This window comes from Sylvia atricapilla, chromosome 1, assembly GCF_009819655.1.
Source record: "Sylvia atricapilla isolate bSylAtr1 chromosome 1, bSylAtr1.pri, whole genome shotgun sequence".
In the NCBI taxonomy this organism is placed as follows: domain Eukaryota; kingdom Metazoa; phylum Chordata; class Aves; order Passeriformes; family Sylviidae; genus Sylvia; species Sylvia atricapilla.
Genome location: NC_089140.1, coordinates 59,943,736 through 59,965,940, shown reverse-complemented (window position 1 = coordinate 59,965,940; position 22,205 = coordinate 59,943,736). Strand labels below are relative to the sequence as shown.

General features: G+C 43.1%; 2 protein-coding genes across 3 annotated transcripts in view; one reads left to right on the top strand and one right to left on the bottom strand.

Annotated features, from left to right (window-relative positions):
• Positions 1–2,967, bottom strand: part of DCDC2 (doublecortin domain containing 2) — a 52,067-nt gene extending 49,100 nt beyond the window's left edge. For both annotated transcript variants that reach the window (XM_066323827.1, XM_066323818.1), the window contains exon 1: positions 2,663–2,967. In XM_066323827.1, coding sequence (XP_066179924.1) covers positions 2,663–2,955 — 293 coding nt within the window. In that variant the 5' untranslated portion in view covers positions 2,956–2,967. The remainder of the gene's footprint in view (positions 1–2,662) is intronic.
• A 6,872-nt stretch (positions 2,968–9,839) lies between these two features.
• Positions 9,840–21,993, top strand: MRS2 (magnesium transporter MRS2). Its single transcript, XM_066340542.1, has 11 exons — positions 9,840–10,201; positions 10,237–10,474; positions 11,963–11,999; positions 12,598–12,710; positions 13,143–13,316; positions 13,963–14,093; positions 14,769–14,885; positions 17,482–17,634; positions 18,727–18,844; positions 19,581–19,694; positions 20,680–21,993. Exons 1-11 carry the CDS (start codon positions 9,840–9,842, stop codon positions 20,788–20,790), a joined length of 1,668 nt encoding a protein of 555 aa, XP_066196639.1. The 3' UTR covers positions 20,791–21,993.
• The last annotated feature ends 212 nt before the right edge of the window (positions 21,994–22,205 follow it).

The window sequence follows — 22,205 nt, the reverse complement described above, 5'->3', positions numbered from 1 at the left end:
TATCCTTGTAAAGCTCCCCAATCTCGCTTCTAGTGGAAAGGTGCTTTACCAGGCATTTCAGACCAGAAGACCTTATTTGAGAAACCAGGTATACCTAAAGCCAAGTATCAGGCTCACCGAAAAACCTCAGTTCTTGCAACACACCTGCAGCTCTTCAGTAAAGTCACAGTCTGTAGTTAATAACTGGGAATAACTGGGATCAGATTCATCTGCCAGAAGAAACTTTCCTACTTGGCCAAAGAATTCAAGGGACTTGAACGAAGGTGCAAAAGCATCAAAGAGGGGGAAAAAAAAAAAAAAAAAAAAAAAAAAAAAAAAAGAGAGAGAGAGAGAAAGAAAAGGCATCATTCTTTCTTTGAAGGAATGGCAATCATTTATCAAGGTACCACAGAATGGTCACAGGGTTCTCAAGGTTTTTGTTGTGAAGGGACATTAAGACACAGCAAAGCTGGCAGGCCATGCTTGAAAGTGCATACCAATGTTTTGAAAAAGGTAAGTGTAGCAACACAGGATAACATTTTTAAAAGCCTGGTGTTTAGAAACAAATAATAACAACTGTCCCAAGCTCTCAGTATAAAAAGGAAGGAGTTCTCTTTAGACAAAAAACCAAGAAGTCTTACTCTCCATTACACTCCCACAGCTCCCACACATCAGCACCACAAAGCCTCTGTTTCAAAGTTTAGCCCTGCATAGTCTATCACAGTAATGAATATGTCCAGTAAGAATCACTAGGGGAAAATAATAATAACAATAGTAATAATAAATTAAAGTTCTTGCTGCCATCAGACCAGATTCACATCCTTTAAGGCAGATGCTTTGGTCCGTCACACTGTAACTGTTTATCTGTGACACACTACACAGACATGCACACTCTTCTTTAATTCCTTCACTTCCTTCCAGAAAACTGTTCCTTCCAACTAACCCTTCTTCTCCTCTGACTTTTCTGCCGAAGATGTCTCCCTAATTACCATCCTGTCTACAATCCAATTAAGAACAACTTCAACATTAAGCCCTTCAGCTTCTCTTTAATGCTCATGAAAGTACTGCCAACATTTCCAGCACTATGTAAAAAAAAAAAAAGACTAATAAGCAAACAACTCCAATTCTGAATGCAGAAAAGGATCTCAAGTCATCCCATTTATCCTCTCTGACACACAGGACTAGGACACATTATCAAGGGATATATAAAACAGCCTGTTTTTACCCAGTCCCTTAGGTTACCTTTTCCTGAAGTATTTTCTTTGTCGGCCTTAAATAACTAGGCACCTTGTTGCGTGTTGCAACCATAAGTCTGGAAAAATCTCACGATAAAACTCTGACCATAAAGAGTGAACTGACAGAAAGAAATGCTTTTCCCCACACAATATAAATCCGGAGTGCCCAATTCTCTTAAACAGCACATGCTAATGCCAAACACTCAGTTACTTGGAGCTTACCAAACACAAACACATTTAGGGAGGTGTAACATGATGTGCTGATAACTGCCAGTTTTAAGCCATCCACAGAATCACAGGATTTAATATCAAAAAGAAATGGTAGATATCTCTTAGGACTGAGCGCCTTTTACTCAGAAAAGAGTAAGTACTGTTGGAAAAGGGCTTTTATTTAGCCTGTCATGCATCTTTCTCGCTGGATTTCCTACTGAAGTGCAAGAAGCTTCAATAAATCTTTAGAAGCAACTAGTGACAGAAATGGTAAGGGTGATGATAGAGATCCTGTTCATTATACAGTTTTGTCCTGAAACATAATGAGCCACTAATGAGCTCTCCTGAAAAATATAGCGTCCTCAACTCTACAGAACCAAGATGAAGATGACACTGTAGAGATGGTAGTTGATGATATAAATTCTCAAACATGTCCAGAAAGGGATTGTTAATTATGAGATTTATTTCTATAAATTCAGCTGTAGGAAAAATGCTGACAAAGAGCAAAAGATATAATAGTCAATTGAGACCATGAAATTCACTGACAGAATTAAGAATAGTAACTGATCACATGCAGAGCCACTCTGGAAGCACACCTAAAAGCCCAGATCTCTTTCACATTATTCTTCCAGTGACTCGCTAGAAAACAGACAAACTGGCAGCTTAATTCTTGGTGTCCAGGTAGGAAAAGGAAGGTAAATGGTCATCTTGTAAATACCAGGAGGGATATTAAAAGGCTATATACGTACACAAAATGAACAGAAGTGATGGAGACTCAGAAAGCTGGGTAAAATACGTTAGAACCTTAAAATATAAACACGAAAGGAAGCATTGGGAATTGAATTCCCAGGTTCATCACTTCGTGGCAGGACTGTCAACACTGCACCTTTTACTCCTTTCACCCTGTTACCCCTGAGTACAAATACTGATGCTGGCCGTTCAGCTAAGCACAGGCATCACAACAACATGCCATTCCTGCATGTCCTTCAGGTTAAAGGGCTATTTCTCCTTTTCTTACTGTCATGTCAAGGAGTTGTCACTATGTGACTCATGGTATGAATATTCTTGCTGGGGCTCATCTCTAAAAGCTCTTTTTCTTTTGCCCTAGGTCACAGCTTCTAAGTTCTCTTTTTGCAACGACTAATAAAACGGCCAGGGTGAGGGGTCGTCTGAAGCACTGCCAAAGCCCAAAATGCTGATATTAATTTCTGTATAAACCTTACATTTCAGCCACTCACTTGAGTTTCTTGAAAGCCTCCCTGCCACCAGCCACGTACTGCTCCCCACTCTGGAGCTCCTCCAGCTGCCGGACACGATGCCCACCCCTGGGGGTATAGATGTTTCGCACGGCTCCAAAGGGCGCCTGCACCCCGCCCGTCACCTCTTTCAGGAACACATCAAAGTTGGACACTTTCTTCTCGTGGATGACAATGCGGCGGCCCGGGAAGAAAGGGTCCCCGTTGCGATACACCAGCACGCTCTTCACGGCCGGCTGCGAGAGCCACGACGCCTTTGCGCCAGGACTAGTCATGCTGCCGGCTCCCCGCGCTGCCCAGCCGCCGGCACCTGTTTGTCCGGGAGAGGCTCCTGCCCGGGAGCCCCTCTGGCGCTGACACCGCCCACGCCGGGCACACGGGCACACCTCCCGGGGAGCGACCGCGGCCCGCCGGGGCTGGGCACGGCCCCGCAGCCTGCACATAGCCTGTACACAGCCCTGCAGCCTGTACATAGCCCGTACACAGCGTGTACACAGTGTGTGACAGCCCCGCAGCCTGCACATAGCCCATACACAGCGTGTACACAGCCCGTACACAGCGTGTACACAGCCCGTACACAGCGTGTACACAGCCCGTACACAGCGTGTACACAGCGTGTGACAGCCCCGCAGCCTGTACACAGCCTGTACACGGCCCCGCAGCCTGTACACAGCCTGCACACAGCCCTGCAGCCTGCACATAGCCCGTACACAGCCCTGCAGCCTGCACATAGCCCGTACACGGCGTGTGACAGCCCCGCAGCCAGCACATAGCCTGTACACAGCCCTGCAGCCTGTACATAGCCCGTACACAGCGTGTACACAGTGTGTGACAGCCCCGCAGCCTGCACATAGCCCTGCAGCCTGTACATAGCCCATACACAGCGTGTACACAGCCCGTACACAGCGTGTACACAGCCCGTACACAGCGTGTACACAGCCCGTACACAGCGTGTACACAGCGTGTGACAGCCCCGCAGCCTGTACACAGCCTGTACACGGCCCCGCAGCCTGTACACAGCCTGCACACAGCCCTGCAGCCTGCACATAGCCCGTACACAGCCCTGCAGCCTGCACATAGCCCGTACACGGCGTGTGACAGCCCCGCAGCCAGCACATAGCCTGTACACAGCCCTGCAGCCTGTACATAGCCCGTACACAGCGTGTACACAGTGTGTGACAGCCCCGCAGCCTGCACATAGCCCTGCAGCCTGTACATAGCCCATACACAGCGTGTACACAGCCCGTACACAGCGTGTACACAGCGTGTGACAGCCCCGCAGCCTGTACACAGCCTGTACACGGCCCCGCAGCCTGTACACAGCCTGCACACAGCCCTGCAGCCTGCACATAGCCCGTACACAACCCTGCAGCCTGCACATAGCCCGTACACGGCGTGTGACAGCCCCGCAGCCAGCACATAGCCTGTACACAGCCCTGCAGCCTGTACATAGCCCATACACAGCGTGTACACAGCGTGTGACAGCCCCACAGCCTGTACGCAGCCCTGCAGCCTGTACCCAGCCTGCACACAGCTCTGCAGCCTGCACACAGCCCTGCAGCCTGTACCCAGCCTGCACACAGCCCTGCAGCCTGCACACAGCCCTGCAGCCTGTACACGGTCTGTCCCCGGCGGCCAGCGCGCCGCTCCGGGCGCCAGGGGAGCTCGGTGCGGGGAATGCCAACCCAGGCGGAAAACCGCGGCATGACAGCACAGCAGGACACGGCTGGAGGGGACCAGGCGTGCCCAGAGCCGGGAGAGGGGCCGCGGGGGCAGAGGGGACGGAATCCGAACGAGGCAGAGAGGGAAATCCCTGTTCTACCTCCTCGGAGTGCCCGGGGTGGGGAGGCGGCGGCAGCAGGAATTTCCTCGGGAAACACCGAGGCGGCGCAGCGTCCCAGAGCGCTCCGGCACACCCAGGGGACGAGAAGTCGGAAAACCTGAGAGAAAGTAAACCGCAAGTGCCTTCAATTCAAATGTAATTCTTTTAACAACCTCTTTTCCCCGCCGATAGCCTCGAGTCTAAAAACGCTCGAGCTCTTCCTACCTGAATTTGTGTAGTGTGTAGTAATTACTGTCTTTACAAATGGGTTTTAACACGCGGGATGGAAGGAATTTTCTTCCCTTTTATCTTTCCTCCTTTGATGAGAAAATTACCCCCCTGCTGTGAGTTACAACAGAGCAGTTAACCATTACAAAAAGAGCAATTTCAGGGTGAGGGCAGTCAAACATGCTACTGTTATTGGTTAACAGCTGATTGCTGCTGGTCTCTTTCGAACTAATAACGGGGAGAACCGAGCATTTACCCTTCTCGAATTAAGACTGTTTAACATTGAACTACTGTCACCTGACAGGAAATTTTTGTTATTAAAGATAAGCTTTTGAGTAAAAAAAATGGTGATGACCCTTACACTACTCTGCATTCAAGTAGTGATTTGTCAAAAATCTGCTATTTTACACCAGATTCTGCCACATTTCGTGATCTTAGGTCTAATTTGTAGTCACACAACATCTTTTACATAGGAGTAGGACACTGGATATTATATTGGTGCACCCATTTTGACACTTTTGATACTTCAGAATATTGTTGGTCTTTACCTATGGCCACTCCAATTACAATCACTTTATGGATTATAATGAAATATCCCTTAAATGTTACCAAAACACTGCTGGCCTTAAAGCAGCCTAAAATTGGTGGACAAATCTTTGTTTTCCATCTCACCTAAGTACAACTACTGACCAAAAGCTAAGAAAAGGTTAGACCCTTCAGTCCATAATAGCAGTGCCTTGAACCATGACAATTTGCTCCTCCTAGCTTTTCCAAGGTTTGACCTCTTATTCCCACTATTGTTTCACTTTGTAAGCAATCTCCTATCACATTCTTAACAGCAAGGAGACAAGCTGCTGAACCTACTGGCATGATTAAGATGAATGTAGAGACACATAATCTCTTTATGATGGAGCAACAGGAGACCTCTCATCTTACATGAGGTTGGTGCATGACGTGTCATGCAGTCTGTCAGGTCGTGTGTCAGGATCCCCTGAGGTCACACAAGGAGCATAACATACCATAATGCTGGGGGATGTGATGAGAGCAGAGCCAGAGCATGGTGTCATCAAACAGGGTCACTTTTTCTGCACCAGGATGCTGTCAGGTCTCTGCCATTTCAGAATCAAGAAGGATTTTGCAGCTTGTTGCAGGGCCTTGCCAGCTATGCTCAGTGACAGCAAAAACATGAAGTCACGAAGACAGAAATGTCCTAGTGCTGAAGAAGACCAACAAAATGGACAGAATGGAAAAGGATAAAGTTTCTAAACACAGAATGAAATTCAGCTTGTTTTATTACAGTGCTGAGAATCACACTTAATAACTGCAGCTTATCAGAAAATCATACTAAGCAATAGCTGCTACTTTATTCCCAGCTGTAAGTCTGAAGTAGCCAGACTCTCTGCACTGGCAGTTTAAAGCACATAAATACCAAATGGTTCAGCTCACATGCACACACTAGAAGAAGTAAAATACCGAAGCAGTTGTAAATTTTAAAGCCTGTGTTATAGCAAATTCATGTACTTGACCAAAAGTAGATAAAAAACTCCTTAGAATACCATGCCTGAGTACTTTTGCTTTAGAAAATGTCTTAGACAATCATAGTTTAAGTTACAGCTTTCGATGACGCAGGTCCTGTCCAACAGTATTCTTGACACAGCCAAGATGCTGTAGGATTACATGAGGAAAAGGCTTTGGCAAACCCTTAGAGGCACAAAAGGAAATAGTTCTCCATGGAAAAAAAAATTCCAGTGGGTTACCTTAAGTAAGGAAAAGGTTGAAAGATACCTTCCATGTGGTCTTGATACAGAGGAATGAAAGTGAAGTCATCCTTCTTAAGCAAAGATTTCTCAAGGTGTTACTGTAACTACCTTTGATCAAGGGACCTGAGATTATTAATTCCTGATTCATTCATGTAAGAGCAATTACTGTAAACATGAGTGGTTTTCTTGGGGAAGTTTTCTATGGGGTCTTTTCTATCTCCTTCTTCTTGTGTAGCTTCACTCATCATCCACTTATGATCTGTCTGGTAGTAATTGTGGGGGTTTTGTTAATCTGGCTTTTTGCTTGTTGTTTGTTGTTCTGGTTTTTATTTTTTTCTCAGTGTGAATAAAATTGCACATTTCTTTTAGGAGAAGAAACACGTCATAGGTACAGGCACATATTTGTATATTAAAAAAGATTGATCAAATGGACAAGTTATACACTGAGAATTGTCTGTAGACCAAGATGCCTTTTTACCATAATTTTACCAAAAAGTTCTCTGTGCTTTTCTTCAGCAGAGATTGATAAAGATTCCTCTGATTATATCAATGGTTTCCTTATCTTTCTGTGTGTTTTTCCTTGCTGTTTCTACTCCTCCTTTGCACAAAGCCTAGCTGCAATCAGAGTAGTCCCCCATGTTCTGTGCTGACATTCAGCTAGCAGTGGAACTAGTTGCTCATGTCATTCAATCTCACAAATAGCTTCAGGTTTGGATGGCAGTTTCATGACTAAGCAAGCCTGTGCTGGAGCTGTCCTTTCTTTTTGGCTGAATGAAGAACAGCCATCATGCCTGTCCTTGTCAGTGAGCCTCTTCAACAAAGAGCAGATAAGCTTGGCCCACTGTTTCTTCGACAAAATTCAGCAAACCCCTCCCAAAGGTCAGCACTGCAGGACAGATACCTGACATGTGCCTACAGTGGAATACACAAGCAGCTCATTGGTATTTAGAGCTACAATAAATAGATGCCAGTTCTAGATCTCCAGTTATCTTTTGCCAGCAGGAGTGTAAAATCAGACATTGTGTGTATGCTTTATGATTTATGGCTGTCAGTGCACACTGATGTGCTGCCTTCACCTCTGAAGACAGAGGTGACACTTGGTTATTGTCTGTCCTTCCAGACAGTTCCAGTGGTAGCTGATAATGCAGCTGTAATGAGATACACTGCCAGTGCTTACCAATACTTTAGCCTGTTGGGTCCTACAGAGCAGAGTTTGTATCAGTACAGATTCAGTGCCAAGTTATAATATCATGTTATTTCCAACACTTCTGTTGTCTTGGCAGCCACAAAAACAGATGAGCAAAGGAAAACAGATCAACCCAGCAACTTCTCCCTTTTTATTGAAGATTGTGAAATGTCAGCTGTGTAAGACTTACTGCACATTCATTAAATGTAAATCTCCGGCAGATACTTTTTAGATGCTTCCCTAGTTTTTGCATTCCAACATGCAGAGCCAACATAAGCTGCCATTAATTGCCAGCAATGGTGTGTACTGGTTTTCTGTCTTCCTGAAGTATTTTCTGTGCTGTCTGGTATTTCCAAATATTAAGTACCTCTGACATCCCAGACATTAAATTAGTGTTGCACATACTGCCACCTGCTGAGATTAACCGAAACTAGAGCTAAAATGCGCAATTTAGAGTAGATTTCAGCTGTTTATCAAGTGTGAATAGGGACAACATTTGTAGACAGGTGTGGTTACCCTGAAACTGAAAACCTCTGATGGCTTCAGTCTACATATATATGTTGTCCATAACTACTGAGGAACTTATTCATTGAATTACTTCCTTGTGAGCTCATTCACCTTTATGCAAGGTGTGCATAAACCAGCCTTCTAATTCTGTGCATGTCAATCTACTTGGAACAAAAGCTCATGTATGTATGCCAATGTACATATGTACACACAAACACACAAATGCACAGGTCATCTGGAAAGAAAAGGCTAGTGTTGTTATAAATATTCTGATTAAATAATTAATTTGATCATATAAAGAGTTAGTTATGATTACAAGTAGAAAATATTAAAGTATAAAGTATAGCAATATTAGGAGTGCTGTGTTTAAAATATGCAGCCATAGACACTTCACCAAGAAGTTACTGGATTTTTTTATGTTTTGTTCAAGAAACTATGGAGACTGTCATGCACACTAGTTATGCTGCTCGGAAACCTTTCCCTCCCCTTCCTATCTTGATTTGAATGTCAAGGATTCCAATCAGTAGAGCTCAGTAGAGACAATCAGTGATTGTTGTGGGGTGGGAATATTAATGAAGTTATGTAACTAGCAAAAACAATCGTTGTAAAGGTTAAATTTAAGAGTGGACGTATTATACATAGTACATAAAACAACGTAGGTAATGATGACTTGGCAGGAAAAGTATATAAAATGGATGGATTTTGCTTACTAAGTAGAACACGTTTGGAGTAATCCTTTGTACTCCCAGCACCAAAATAAAGAAGTGTCTGCTTATTCCCATCAAACTGGTGTTGGATAAGTTTCTTTTGCTGACACGCTTGTATTCAAAACTCAGACCGCTGTTTAGATTTGTGCCTTCCTCCTGGAGCAGCCACGCTGCACGGATCATTTCATTAATCACTTCCTTTTTTACTTCCACGGTAAGGATTAATGAGTACTCTAAGTACATTCTGATAACTCTGCAGGGTTTGGACACAGGCTTTGCCTCCAGGCCGATTTACACACTTCAGCAGCCAAAGGAAGGGTTACCCCTGCTACCTGCACTGCCCTTTTGTGCATGAAAGCTGCAGTTTCATAATACATAACAGTGCAAGCTGGCATGCTGCTAATGAAACTTTTACATCTCAACCACCCAGGTTGTCTCTATCTTAGATAGAGAGGCAGGGCAAGGAAATTTAATTCCAAGACATTTGCCGGGGACAAAATTGTACTTCACTTGGGAAAAAAAACCCCATATTTTATAAGGTCATCAGGAAGTGGCCGAATGCGGCAGGGAACATCCCAGCCACAGTAAGGTATGGTGGCGTTATAGAGCACTGCTGGAGCTGGAATTTTAACAACATTTCTGTCTTTGGGAGGAGTTATCCATTTATCTGGATTTTCAATTCGGACCTACCTCATTAGAGGAGCTTAGGCGAGCTTTATGGGCTTCTTAGTTTTTTTGGGGTTTGGTTTGTTTTTGTTTTTTTTCCCATTCTCGCAAATCATCATATACAAAATCCAGTTAATTTCACTGGGGTTGACCACGAGCTGAGTGAGAAGGATCACGGCTGTGTGCACATACCAAACAACGGCTATGAATTCCCAGGGCGCCAGTGAGTTATCTCAGAGCGATCAGAAACACAGCAGAAGCGGGTCCCGCCGGCCAAAGCCCCATGGCGGAGGCGCTGCGGCCGCGCTCCTGTGAGGCTGCGCCGGGGCTGCCCGTCACCGCCCGGCCTCCTCCTCCTCCGCCGTCACCGCCCGGCCTCCTCCTCCGCCGTCAGCGCGCCGGGAGCGGGGCCGGGCCGCGGGGCCGAGCGAGGTCGATGCTGCGCGGGGCCGCGCTGCTCCCCCGCGCCCTGGGCGCTGGCGGCTGCTGCTGCTGCTCGGGCCGCGGCTGGGCGGGCGGCGGCTCCCGGCCTCGGGCCGCCCCGGGGCTGCGGCCGGGCCGCGCCTGGCACCGGCCCGCGGCCGCGGTGGCCGTGCCGCCGGGCGCCCGAGGGCTGCGCTGGGCCGGTGAGCGGCGCGGCGTCGTGTCGGGCCCCGGGACAGCCGGGCCCCCGGGGACAGCCGCGCTGGGGGCGGCCGGGCTGGGCCGGGCGGTGTCGGGTTCTCCTTCGGGGCCTTGCCGTCACTGGCGCTTCCTGATGTGTGCCGGAGCCTGAGAGCGGGCACCGCGCAGCTCGGGGCCAAGGGCGGTGCGCTGGAAGTAGAGCTGTGTTCTCTTCCCGCAGGTAAATTTTACCAGCATGCCCCCACTGAGACCTCCCAGGCCACCCTCGCCAGCGTGTCTCCTGTTTTTGCAGTGGTAAGTGCCTGCAGGCGTTTCCGCCGGCGAGGGCAGCTAGTGCGAGGTGATGGTGCTTTTCTCCCCGGTGCTTATTTGGTTGGTTGGGTTTTAATCTTAAGGCGTCATAAAACCAGATAGATTTGTGTCTCGGACGACATCTCTAGTTCTAAATTGTTGCTTTGAGCTTCTCTGATATGAGGACCGGTTAGAGTACATAGTGTTGGTGAAGATACTTTTCTAAATCCCAGCATCTGCTGGAAGTCTTCTGGCTCTAATTGTGGGAGCAAGTCAACTCTTGGAAGTGCTGCTGTCAGAAGTTTCTTCATAAGTTTATCAAGGCTTGGTAATACCTTTTAGAAATACTAATCCTGTCTTGATAGCTGCAATTCTAAACATAGGATTTGGTGAAAAACAAGCTCCCTGTAAGTCTTTTTAGAGGAGACTGAAAGCTGTTTGCAAGCTGCTTGGTTTGCACATTATGTCTTTTTTTCAAGTATATATAGTGTGAAAAATCTCATTACGAGTGCCAGTGAAGGAAGATGTGGTCTCCTTGTTGATAACGAAAAGCAGTCGTTCTGCAGCAAGGTGCCATGTAACCTTCACTGTAGCTCTGCTGAAATGCATGCTTAGGTAGACTTAATTCACTACAAGTTTAAAAGTTAGTAATGTTGGATTAAGCCATATTGTTAATGAGCAAAACAATAAACTTCGTGATTAATCCAGACATGGCAGTGTTTCCAAGAAAATAATTTTACTAGGAAATAAAAGTGTTAAATGAATAATGTGAATGACAGATGTGAAGACAAGTATTTAGGTGCAGGCTACAAGTTAAATAGAATGTCTTTGCATGTGGGCACAAAGCCTGACCTTACAATCTGTGGTACTCTTTCCTTTTTAAGTTTTATTTGTAAATTTCTCAGAGTGTTCCAGAGCAAATAGCTGAATTGCTCATCCCTGATGTAAGATGTCCTGCTGGTCTCCCTGTAAGATCCAGTGATTTGATGCTTGGGAATAGCTGAATGCTGAGTTTAGGAAGCAATTTTTTACCAAGAGAGTAGTCAGACTCTGGGATAGGTTCCCTGGAGAGGTGGTCAATATCCCAAGCCTGTCAGCATTTGAGGCATTTGGACAGCATCCTTAATATCAGGCTTTAACTTCTGGTCAGCCCTGAACTGGTCAAGCAGCGGACTCAGATCATTGTAGGTCTCTTCCCTACAATGTCTGTAGGTCTCCTCCCAGAAATAGTCTGTTCTAAGTCTGATCCTCTGTAAATGACCTTAACAAGGTTTGTGTAGGAACGTGGTCATGCAGATGGCACTGGTCACAAACACAGTGGCCATCTCGTGCAATTATTTTGCTTAATTGTGAATAGAGAGCATAAAAGTTGCTTTCTCTTCATAATGTGTTTTCCATTTGGGTTCTAGGGGAGGGCAAATAATTTTAGAAATTGATTTATTGTTTTATAGTGGATCTGTGAAAAAATAAAATTTTCCCCCATTCCTCCAGATGAAGTTTGACAAAGAGGGAAATACTACCTATTTTGGTAAGTTTTCATTGTAGTTTTCATTTGTAGTTTGTGTGGTGTTTGTTTGATTTTTTTTCCTTGGCCAATACAAAAAATTGGAAATCTACTTGGTTAAGAAATTTCATTTTGGGTACTTCAGTGTGTTTATTTGGGTTGTTGCAGCTTTTCTTTTATTTTGGTGCCTTCCATTGTGCCTTCATTGCATCTTTATTGTTACAGTTTTTGTACATTTTTAATAATACTTTGAAAATAATGTATTACCATTTCCCACAGGAAGGTAGTTTTTGCTTTGCCTTTTTTCTTTTTGACCAGCATGCTGCTTTTCCTGCCTTGTCTGTCCATGTAGGATTACATGTGCTTTCTCAAATTAGTCACTGGTTTCTGATGTGAAATTAATTGTTGGGGCCAACTTTTTCACTTATATCTGGAACTTTCCCATTCAAGATACAGTCTTTTAAATTTTGTAGAAAATAACTTAGATTGAGGAGTCAGTGGGAGGAAGCCCTTTAAGAATAGCTGGGTTTTTTGCTGTGGAACTTGGTAACACACTAGCATGTAATTTTGGAACATGTGCTTGTCTTCAAAACTTCTTCATCTAAAAATATTTTCATGATAGAAAAGAAGAAAACAGAATTGTACCAGGAGTTGGGTCTTCAAGCTCGAGATCTAAGATTTCAACATGTGATGAGCATTGCAACCAGGAACAACAGGATCATCATGAGAATGGAGGTAATGGTTTCCCTGTAGCTGAGTGTAAACCCTGTCTCATCCTTGCACTTTGATTTTGTTGAACAGCAAGAAAACAGCAGCTTTCTGTGACATGCACTCCAGCAGTAAATGTTTCTTTGGAGCTCTGCCCAGCAGTCAGAGTGAGAGTTCACCAACTGTACACATTAGTGACCATTTTCCTGGTTGAACACAGGAGAAACGTTACTAACATTGTCACAGAAGTAAAGGCTTGTGGAGGAGCCTCTTCTCAGTCCCTGGCACAGTGCTGTGCCTGAGCCTCTCTGCAGTTAGCATGAGACTTTGTTATTTTCCTGGCTGAAAAGGCATTTGAAAATTGTTTTTATCAAAGCCCCAGTCGTCAAATGTGCTACAGAGTTATGAGAAATCTTCAGCGAGTTTTTTCAGACTCCTTACCTGTACTGTCTTTTTCAGTTCTTGAAGGCTGTCATAACACCAGAGTTTCTTCTGATACTAGATTATCGTAATTTAAGTCTGGAACACTGGCTCCTCAATGAACTAGCATCTCAGCTGGCTGGGGAAGGTCAACTAGTCACATATTCCCTGCCCTTTGAATTCCGAGCCATAGAAGCAATCCTGCAGTATTGGGTGAGCTATCTCATTTTTTTATAATGTTTGGGAAGTTCTTGCTACACAAAAAGGGTGGTATGACTTTAGTCTTGTGTTAATATTTACACGTACATATTTTTAAATGTATTCTGCACTTTCTCTATTTTTGTTTTGACCCTTGTATCTTTAGTTCTTATAGTTTTATGTGTATGTTTTTTTTTCATTCCCTTTCTAATGAAGTGCTATTTGAATATGACAGCTTCACCACCATTTGGATAATTAAAAAACAAGTCAGAATTCCTTTCTAGAGACATGTAGCTGAAATGAAAATTACAAAAAAGTGCTGAGTTTTGGCCTCTTGAGTGGGAGTCAGATAAGATTTCTAGCTATGATTAGAAATCTGTGCTTGCTAATTCTAATAACTTTTACAGATGATAGTGGTTTAGCTTTATCAGCCTTATTGGTGTGGTTGTCACTGGGTTTCAGTTCACTTTTTGAGTACTGTATTGTGCACTGGCTTTGTGTTTATGGGGTATCCATATAGGAAGTATTTCCCAGGCATGGGAAAGCAGGTTGTATTAACTACCTATTACTGTGAATTCTGTGTTGAGAGACAGGAGTCAGTTGCCCTAATCATTCTAAATGAATTATTTTAATTCTTATGAAGGATCATGTTGTTATCTAGATCAGCAAACTGCAGGGAAGACTTAACACTTTGCAGCCTCAGATCCTTGAGACACTTGAAGCCCTAGTGGATCCAAAGCTTTTATCTGTGGATAGGAGTAAACTACACATTCTTCTGCAAAATGGCAAGAGGTAAGTAAGAATAAGCTGTGAAGACACTAGAAGATGATCATAGAAAATGGCATGGCATGCCTTAAGGTGTTAGAAAAATGTTAACTGATGCTAATTTCTTAGATTACTATAATCCTGGGTTGTGCATCTTATTTGGAAATGTAAAAGTCAGTATATGAATTACCTAGTGAAACGGGGAAAAAGGGAAGAAATTATGAATAGTCAGAATTAGTCATGCTCCTTAAACAGCATCTGACAAAACAGAATAATACCTAAGAGAATCGAACAGTGTGAAAATGTTCCTCTTAATGTAAACCTTTGTAAATCTATGTACATCTGTGGTTACCAGTACAGTGCTACCTTCGTGTATTTGCCTCTCTCATATGACAGTGCAAACATGTGCTTTCTATGTGCTCCAAGAGTACTTGTTTTTTCTGGCTTACAAATACATCCAGAAACACATCTGAACGCCTTTTAGTGTGTGTCTGTGCCTCACTGGTCCTCAGACAGATGACTACCACAACTAAGTGTGTGGCTTGTAGAGCATGTTTTGAAGGAGCTCTTACAACCCTGCCAGGAAGTCTTCCCTGGCCACTCTGTCTGGTGAGGGTGCTGGGTGGCAGACTCATGTAGAGATTACCTTTGGGCACTGGTGTCACTGGGGATTACTTGACCTTTTGCCTGTTCTTCCTTCAGCTTGTCAGAACTGGAAACAGATGTTAAAGTTTTCAAAGAAACGATTCTGGAGATCTTAGATGAAGAAGAAGTAATAGAAGAACTTTGTCTGTCTAAATGGACTGATCCACAAGTATTGTATGTATCTTTTGAAACCACATACTTTTTTTTAACAGTGTATTTTGCTTGAGGAGAATTTGAACACTAAACTGGATGTTTACTGCTAAAAGCCATAAAGAAAAAATCTTCCTAATTTTTTTTAACCCTAATGCTTGCTTCTTCAGAAACAGTTGTAGTTGCCATTTTGGAGAGGAACTCCATTGTTACAGTTACAGGTAGTTCTTGACATAACAAATTGGCACATCTAGTATGTGATGGGATGGGAGCAGGATGGCAGAAAAAGCAAGTATTATTTTTCAGTATAAATCAACACATTCTGGGAGCATTTTCCCCAATTTCACCAAAATAAAAAACAGTGTCAGGTTTTAAAGCTTGTCAGACTCCATGCTTCCTTTACTAGAACACCTGGCTCCTAGCTTTTTGCTCACTAGCAGAACCTGAAGGAAAGAGTCCTCAGAGCAATCTTGGGCACCTGAAGAACAGCATTCTAGGAGATGTATGTGCAGAAACAATCCTATTGCACTCAGGGGTTCTGGTGAAAGATAGCACACAGCAACAGCAGCACTAGTCACTTTAATAAAAACTAAAAAACTGAAAGATGCTATATACAATTTCCAAATGTGTTTTAGGCTGAATTGTATCTAAATCTTGGGCATAGGGATGTGTTTCGTATGCAAGCATAAAACAGAAGTTACCTTCCAGGGTACTTTGTGAAGTTGCTGAATGATGCTTTTGCCTAACTGCATTGCATGTACATACTGTGCACACCATAGTGTGGGTTTGAAGTCTTGCCCTGAAGAGCTTAATCTAAGTGTGCAGCAGCAACTCAGTGTACCAGAAGTGGGACGTGGTTTGCATTTCTAAAGCATCTTCTGGAGCAGTATCAGAGGTAGCTCTAAATTCCAGCTGCTTCTGAGTCAGCAGCTGGTCTTTTTCCTAGTTTTGCTCACGGTTTTCCTTTAGACTTACTACAAAGCCTTTATTGCTTCATGGTAGACAGTGTGTAGGGGATCTAGGAAAGATCCCAATGTCACCTTAATGGTCGTGTCAAGAGAAACCCACAGGCATCTCTTCTTTCAGACACCACTGCACAAGGGTAGGAGAAGAGTAGTAAGAGGTTGTGTGAAGAGCTGTGCTGCAGGATGCAGTGAGGCAATCTGTGCACAAGGCACACCAGGAAACACAAGCCATGACAACACATTTGCAGGCATATTGGCCATGTGTCAACAGCTCTTTTTTGATCCAGGATTGATGCAACTGATAGGTGGTATTCGATGAACTTGGGAATCCTGAAAGGATGTGTAGGAGCCCAGTTAGGCAGATAGGTGTAGTCAGAGATCTTTTGCAGTAGAATGGTGAGCTTAGCTTCAAGGGACAACGCAGACCTCTTAATTTTGTGCAGGTCAGAATGTGGAGGAGTCCCGAGACAGATGGTGGCTAGTTAGTGGCTAGTTTTCATGTCTTTATGGCTGTCTTTATTTTGTATATCCCCAGAGGAGCTGATGTAAACATAAAGACACTCATCAAGTATGACCTTGAGCTGAATCTCTTTAATAGTGCAGCTAAGGCTCTAAGACTCAAGTCTGCAGCTCCTCTCATCTCTATGCAGTGAAAACCTCAAGCTCTGGAGAGCTTTCAAATCAGTTTGGCTAACTCAGTTTCTGCCCCAGCAGAGAGAAACTAGGTTCTCTGTTAAAGGTCCTCAGGGAGCTTGCATGAATTGATTTGTAAGATGTACCACTTCTTTTCATGAAAAACCATTTCAGAGATGTTCCTTTAGCAGTCAATAATGCCAGGAGGAGATGAAAAACTTCAGTCTCTCTAGAGAAACGAGATCATACCACAAAAAATTATGAATGATCTCTCTGGCTTTGCTGCTTAGTTTCCAAGCTCTTGTGGACCTCAGGTACATCTGAGTTTTATCTGCACCATGTCAGAAATGTGTTTCAGAGAAAGGCTGCTGCACTAGCAGTAGCACTCTTGAAGGGGAGTCCCTCAGACTTCACTTAAGAGGGGAGCTTCTTTAATTAATATGGTCACTCTTTGGCTGCTTCAGGATTGAAAAATGCTTTGCAGCAATTGCTGTGTAATGCTCAAATGCTTTACAACTAAACCATTTTAATATAACCTAAACCATGTCCATCACTGGGTAATTGTTTGTGTATTGATTTTGGTTGCTTTATTGGGAGCTTTTGACTGCACAGTTACCAGCTCTCACCACTTGAGGGCACCAAAAAGTTAATCTGTCAAAATAGTCAGCATTTTATAATAACTTAATAATAATATATAATATAAAGTTTCTATAACTTTTTAACCTTGTAATATCTGAAAAACTTAAGATTTGGGGTGCTGTGCATACTCTGAGCACATCAAATGGTAACTTCACTACTTAGAATAGTTGACTGCCTATGCTGAGGTGATGATAAATATAGAAGTATTTCTTTTATTTTATGCTGTTAGAACTGATGGAAGTTCCTCACCAAAAGGTTGGATTTTGTGGTGTAGTGTCTAACATCAGTCTTGTTCCCCACAACTCCTATGTACCTAAACACATCAGTAATACACTTCTATACAACATGTAGCTAACCTGGAAAATACAAATTGTTGCTCACAGTGAGGAGAGTACATCTGGGATTGACCATGCAGAGGAAATGGAGCTGCTGTTGGAGAACTACTACAGACAAGCAGAAGATCTTTTAAATGAAGCTCGTGAACTCAGAGTACTGATTGACGACTCAGAAAGCATCATCTTTATCAACCTGGACAGGTTAGCTACCGTCTGTTAGATTACCAGAAACTGACTGGAATTTAGATTTCCTTGGCCTAGACTTTCTCAAATCTTACAAGGAAAGTTGGAGAATTCTGTCTTAGTGAGAGCTGAATGGACTTTGACAGCTGCACTGCGCTTTTCTAATCATGAACTGGATAAAGCAAAGCAAGAAGATGGCCTAATTAGTGTGTGTAGTTACTATGTACCTCTGTAGCTGGGCATCAGTCTTCCCTAGCAGAGAAACCCAGCTCCTCCTAGACCCTTCAGGGGATCTGTTCAATACAGGAGATGTCTGCAAATTGAGAGATATATTAAAATTCTGTTCAGAAAAGATTACTAGCCAGAGTTTGGCTAGGCTACTCGGATTTCCAGTACAAGTTAAATTACTCTGTAGAGCGATAGAAAATATAGTAACTTGGTAGCAAGTTTTCTCTTTCTCTCTGTATGTTACATTTTTCACTTTTAGTCACATTTCTTACAGAAAGAGGGTTGTAGCTTGCATTTACAAGAACATGCCCTTCTGAGGTCGGTGTTTAATATTCTTTTAATACTCCTCTACACTGAGGAGTATCTGTAGAAGCACTTAGTGGATGCTGTATCAGGAAACAACAAAAATCTTTTTGTGGAAGACTTGAATATGGAATTCATCCAAAAGGACTGAACTTTGTAGCCTGCCACATTTAGCAACTCATTTTTTTGTAAACTGTGTCGATTTACAAGCTAACAATAAATTTTTGTCTGTTGTGAATACAGACATAGAAATTCCAGCCAGATGGTAGTAAGAGGTCACAAATTTTAGCAGAAATGTACTATTACTCTGTATCTACACCTCTGAGAAGTGAGCAATTCTGGAAAGTCTGATACTGGTTAAGCACAGCCTGCTGTCTTTAGAGCTGTCCAGATGTAGCAATGTCAAAACTATAGTCTCTTGGTACTGTTGTTTCATGATCTTTGCAGCTGGGTTACCTAATTTCAGCATGAGTTACTCTCTTTCCTTATTTGTTTTTAGTGCATGCTATATAGAATTTGAGAATTTAGGCAGCAAATAAATTGTTGGGTTCCCCTTACAGATGTTTCTCCCTTCTTTAGCCACCGTAATGTGATGATGAGGCTGAACTTGCAGCTGACCATGGGGACTTTCTCTGTCTCTCTCTTTGGACTCATAGGAGTTGCATTTGGTATGAACTTGGAGTCATCTCTTGAAGAGGTAAGAAACAAGTTCTGCTTTTATCATAAAATGTGGGTCCTGCTCTTACAGCTGATTTTGTATTTGGTACAACTTCATTCTTTCCATATACAAAGCTCCAGGAATTCATGTGTTCATACAGTCACTTTTTTTGTAAGCAAATTACTGCATGGCAAACTGCACAGTATTGCAGGCTTTTTTCTATGTCATGTCCATGGAAAAGAAATGGGAAGACAAATTTTTGGTTGTATAAGTGATTGATTATAAAGTAGTATTAAAGTTTTTTAATGATCATCTGTTCTGACAAGAGCAGCTTTGTCTTTCAGATACAAGGGTATTTCAAGTACATCAGAGGAAGTACTCTACTGCCTGTAATTGTTTATACCTAAACTAGGAAGGAAGGAGTACAGGCTGGGGAGCTACAACTTTAAAACTGCACATGACACCTTTAAAACAAACAAACAAAACAAAAACTTCTGCCTTTTCAAATCAGTTTAATATAAGGGTTGAATTTTCAAACTTGCAATGAAGGAAGGAAAACTGCATGGAACAGTAACAGAATGCAGTACAGTGATCCTAAATAAAATGCTTTGCTATGAAACAGCCCTTTTTATAAAGGAGGGCTTGGTTGTTGATGGTGAAGAGACTGCTTCTTCCCATAAAGGAAGCAGACACTGGTGGGGAGTGAGAGATGATCTTTGGGTATCCCTTTTCTGGAGAGATAGCTGGATGACTAATGGGAGTGTTCTGTCGGTAGGACCCCAGGATATTTTGGTTGGTGACAGGGATAATGTTTCTGGGAAGTGGTCTGATCTGGCGGCGCTTACTTTCCTTCCTTGGGCGGCACCTGGATCCTCCGCTACCTCCTCACGTATGTATGGCTGGCTGGGCTTCTGCCTCACACTCTGCATGTACAGTACATTCCTAAGGCAGGAGATCAGATGGCTTAGAGGGGTAGGCCACAAAGCACTGCAGAATCCAGCTCAGGGTCTGCTCTGTGACAGAGAAAGTGCTGCTCTCTAGCTAGATTGAAGGAGGTGGGGAGCCCCAGCACTGGGCAGAAGTGAAGCTGCAGGCCGTTCCATGAGAAGTGCTGTATTTACTTTCACCTGGAAGCCCAAGGAAAGCTGAGGCTAATGGTAGAAGCTGTCTTCAACCTCCCAGCCACATAATAACTCTGGATCCATAGTCCCTGTCTTGTAAAAGAGTAAGCAGAGCTAAGAGGATGATGAGGACAAGCACTAGCTTGTAACATTGTAATATCTCTCTGGAGAATGATGCCGTGGTTGTGATGTCCTGATTTTTAGTCTGAAGTTTGTAATAGTTTCTCACATGCACAGTAGTTATCTTTGTCATTGATGGTACTGAGCTGTAGGAAGATTTCCAAAGAGACTATGTTCAGATTAGCATGTGTGGGTCATTTTCCCTATTGACTACCCTTTCCTGGATTTGTGGGACTGTATTGTCTAATCATCTCTGCACTGTAATATTTATAGCAGGTATATCAGTAGAATCAAAACTTAAGTTGCTACAAGTGACAAAGGGAGGCTCAGATAAACTGCCCTTCTTCCCTCTCTTCTTACTAGTGAGAGGGAGATGGAAGTAGTTTGTTGTGGATTGTTGACTGTGGCTACAATTAACTAGAATATCATGAAGTGTAGCTCAAAACCAAGTCCAGCACATACTGACTGACTTGGAGAAAGATACTGAAAGGTATTAGGGAGGGAGAAGCCAAAGATACTTCTGAAAATAAGGGGAGCAAAATCAGGGTTCAGGCCTCTGTGGAGCCTTATTTCCTTCTGCCACATGTAGAGCAGCTTCTCATGTAATCACAGGCTATTTTGTTTCTTGCCTAGGTTCCTGCAGTTTTGAAAAAACCCCAACCGGCAACTGGAAAAGTGGAGATGAAAACCAGCCTTAAAGGGGAAACATTTGGGCTGAGCAGAAGCACATTAACAAACCAGTAGGAACAGCAGGAATGAAGAGACTTCTGTTATTACAGGACTTTGGACACTTGTATTTGTTCTTACTGAAAACGTCAAGTATTTCTAAACTTGCTAATTTAATCTATATTTTGTGCCAAAAACCTACAATGAAATTTTTAATTCTCACGCACATAAGGAGAGAAACACAAGGGAAAATAGCAAAATGCTTTCTACAGTAATTTCACCTCCACCCCGTGTATGTGCCTTCAGTTTTCTGTATCACATACATGTACTTACTTTTTGGGCATTCTTATTTTTAGTGTTTCTGTCAAATACTGCTTTGCTTAATGGCCTTTCTTGGAGAGAACAGAATTTTTGGCTTAAAGAAGAACAGCAGTCAGCCTTGATCAGTAATTCTGGTTCTGAACTGCAGATTTAGGAATCTGACTTCAAAGAAAAATCCACCCCAGAGTGGTTTCTTGAGTGGATTTTTAAGGCTCTATTGCAGAGAACAGGTTTTCCAAAGTAAAAAGCATACCAGCATCTCTTATAAAGCATGACTTCTAGATTGGCAGCAACGAGAAAAAAGGAGCAATAAAAGGCTTTGAAATGTAGCTGCTAATCTTGTATATTCCTTAACAATTAATTCAGGCCCAAAACAGGAGTTCTAAGAACAGGGCAAGCTGGCCTATGGATAATGCCCACTTGTGTTTTTCCATTTGACACTATTTCAACACACATTGATATAGCTGCAGTTTAATAACTCCTCGTGTTGCCATAATTCCAGTTCTGGTAAAAATCAACAGACATGTTGTTGGTTTTTCTTAAGGTGAGCTCTGCTTTGTCTCTTCCTCCAAGACAAAACATGGACTAGCCTGCACCACAGTAAGTTGCCAGGTTAGTTAAAAGTGTGGAAGCCTGATGTGCTGTGATAGGCTGAAGGAAGGGGTAAAAGCCTTATACCAACTATTTCTGTTTGTTCTTAGGACTTCTCTTTAAGGGTGTAGTTCTCCACTGGTTTCTCTCAGGTTGTAGAGGGAGCATGAAATGTCTAAATCACGTCATATGCTGTCCATTTCTCCTTTGGGATTTTTTAATCTATCTGTAACACAGTGAGCAGCTCCTTAGGTGCCACCACACAAATCATTGCACTGGCAGGTGTTGAAAAGACAGTAGCTGTAGGTGTGAACATTCTTCCCAGGACTAATGAGTCAAAGATGGAAATAAAAAGATTCATAAATTTAATTTATCCAGGCCTGTGATTCTGGTTAAAGTCAGTTGTATGTAGTTACTTTCCAACTATGTTCTTCTGTATGTGACTTCAGGTACAGATACTAATGGCATGAGAAGGTGAGAAAGGATAATGGGGCTTGTAATGCTTTTGAGTTTTTTAGCTGATTTTTTTTTGCAGCCTTTAAGTTTTGCAGGTAAAATAGTAAACAATCTCCAAACTGAGC

Excerpts from the sequence above, each read along its gene's own strand:
- MRS2 (XM_066340542.1), top strand. The coding sequence starts at position 9,840 with ATGGCGGAGGCGCTGCGGCCGCGCTCCTGTGAGGCTGCGCCGGGGCTG. Across the intron at positions 13,317-13,962 it reads AAGCAATCCTGCAGTATTGG|ATCAGCAAACTGCAGGGAAG; the intron begins GTGAGCTATCTC and ends GTTGTTATCTAG. Across the intron at positions 17,635-18,726 it reads ATCTTTATCAACCTGGACAG|CCACCGTAATGTGATGATGA; the intron begins GTTAGCTACCGT and ends TCCCTTCTTTAG.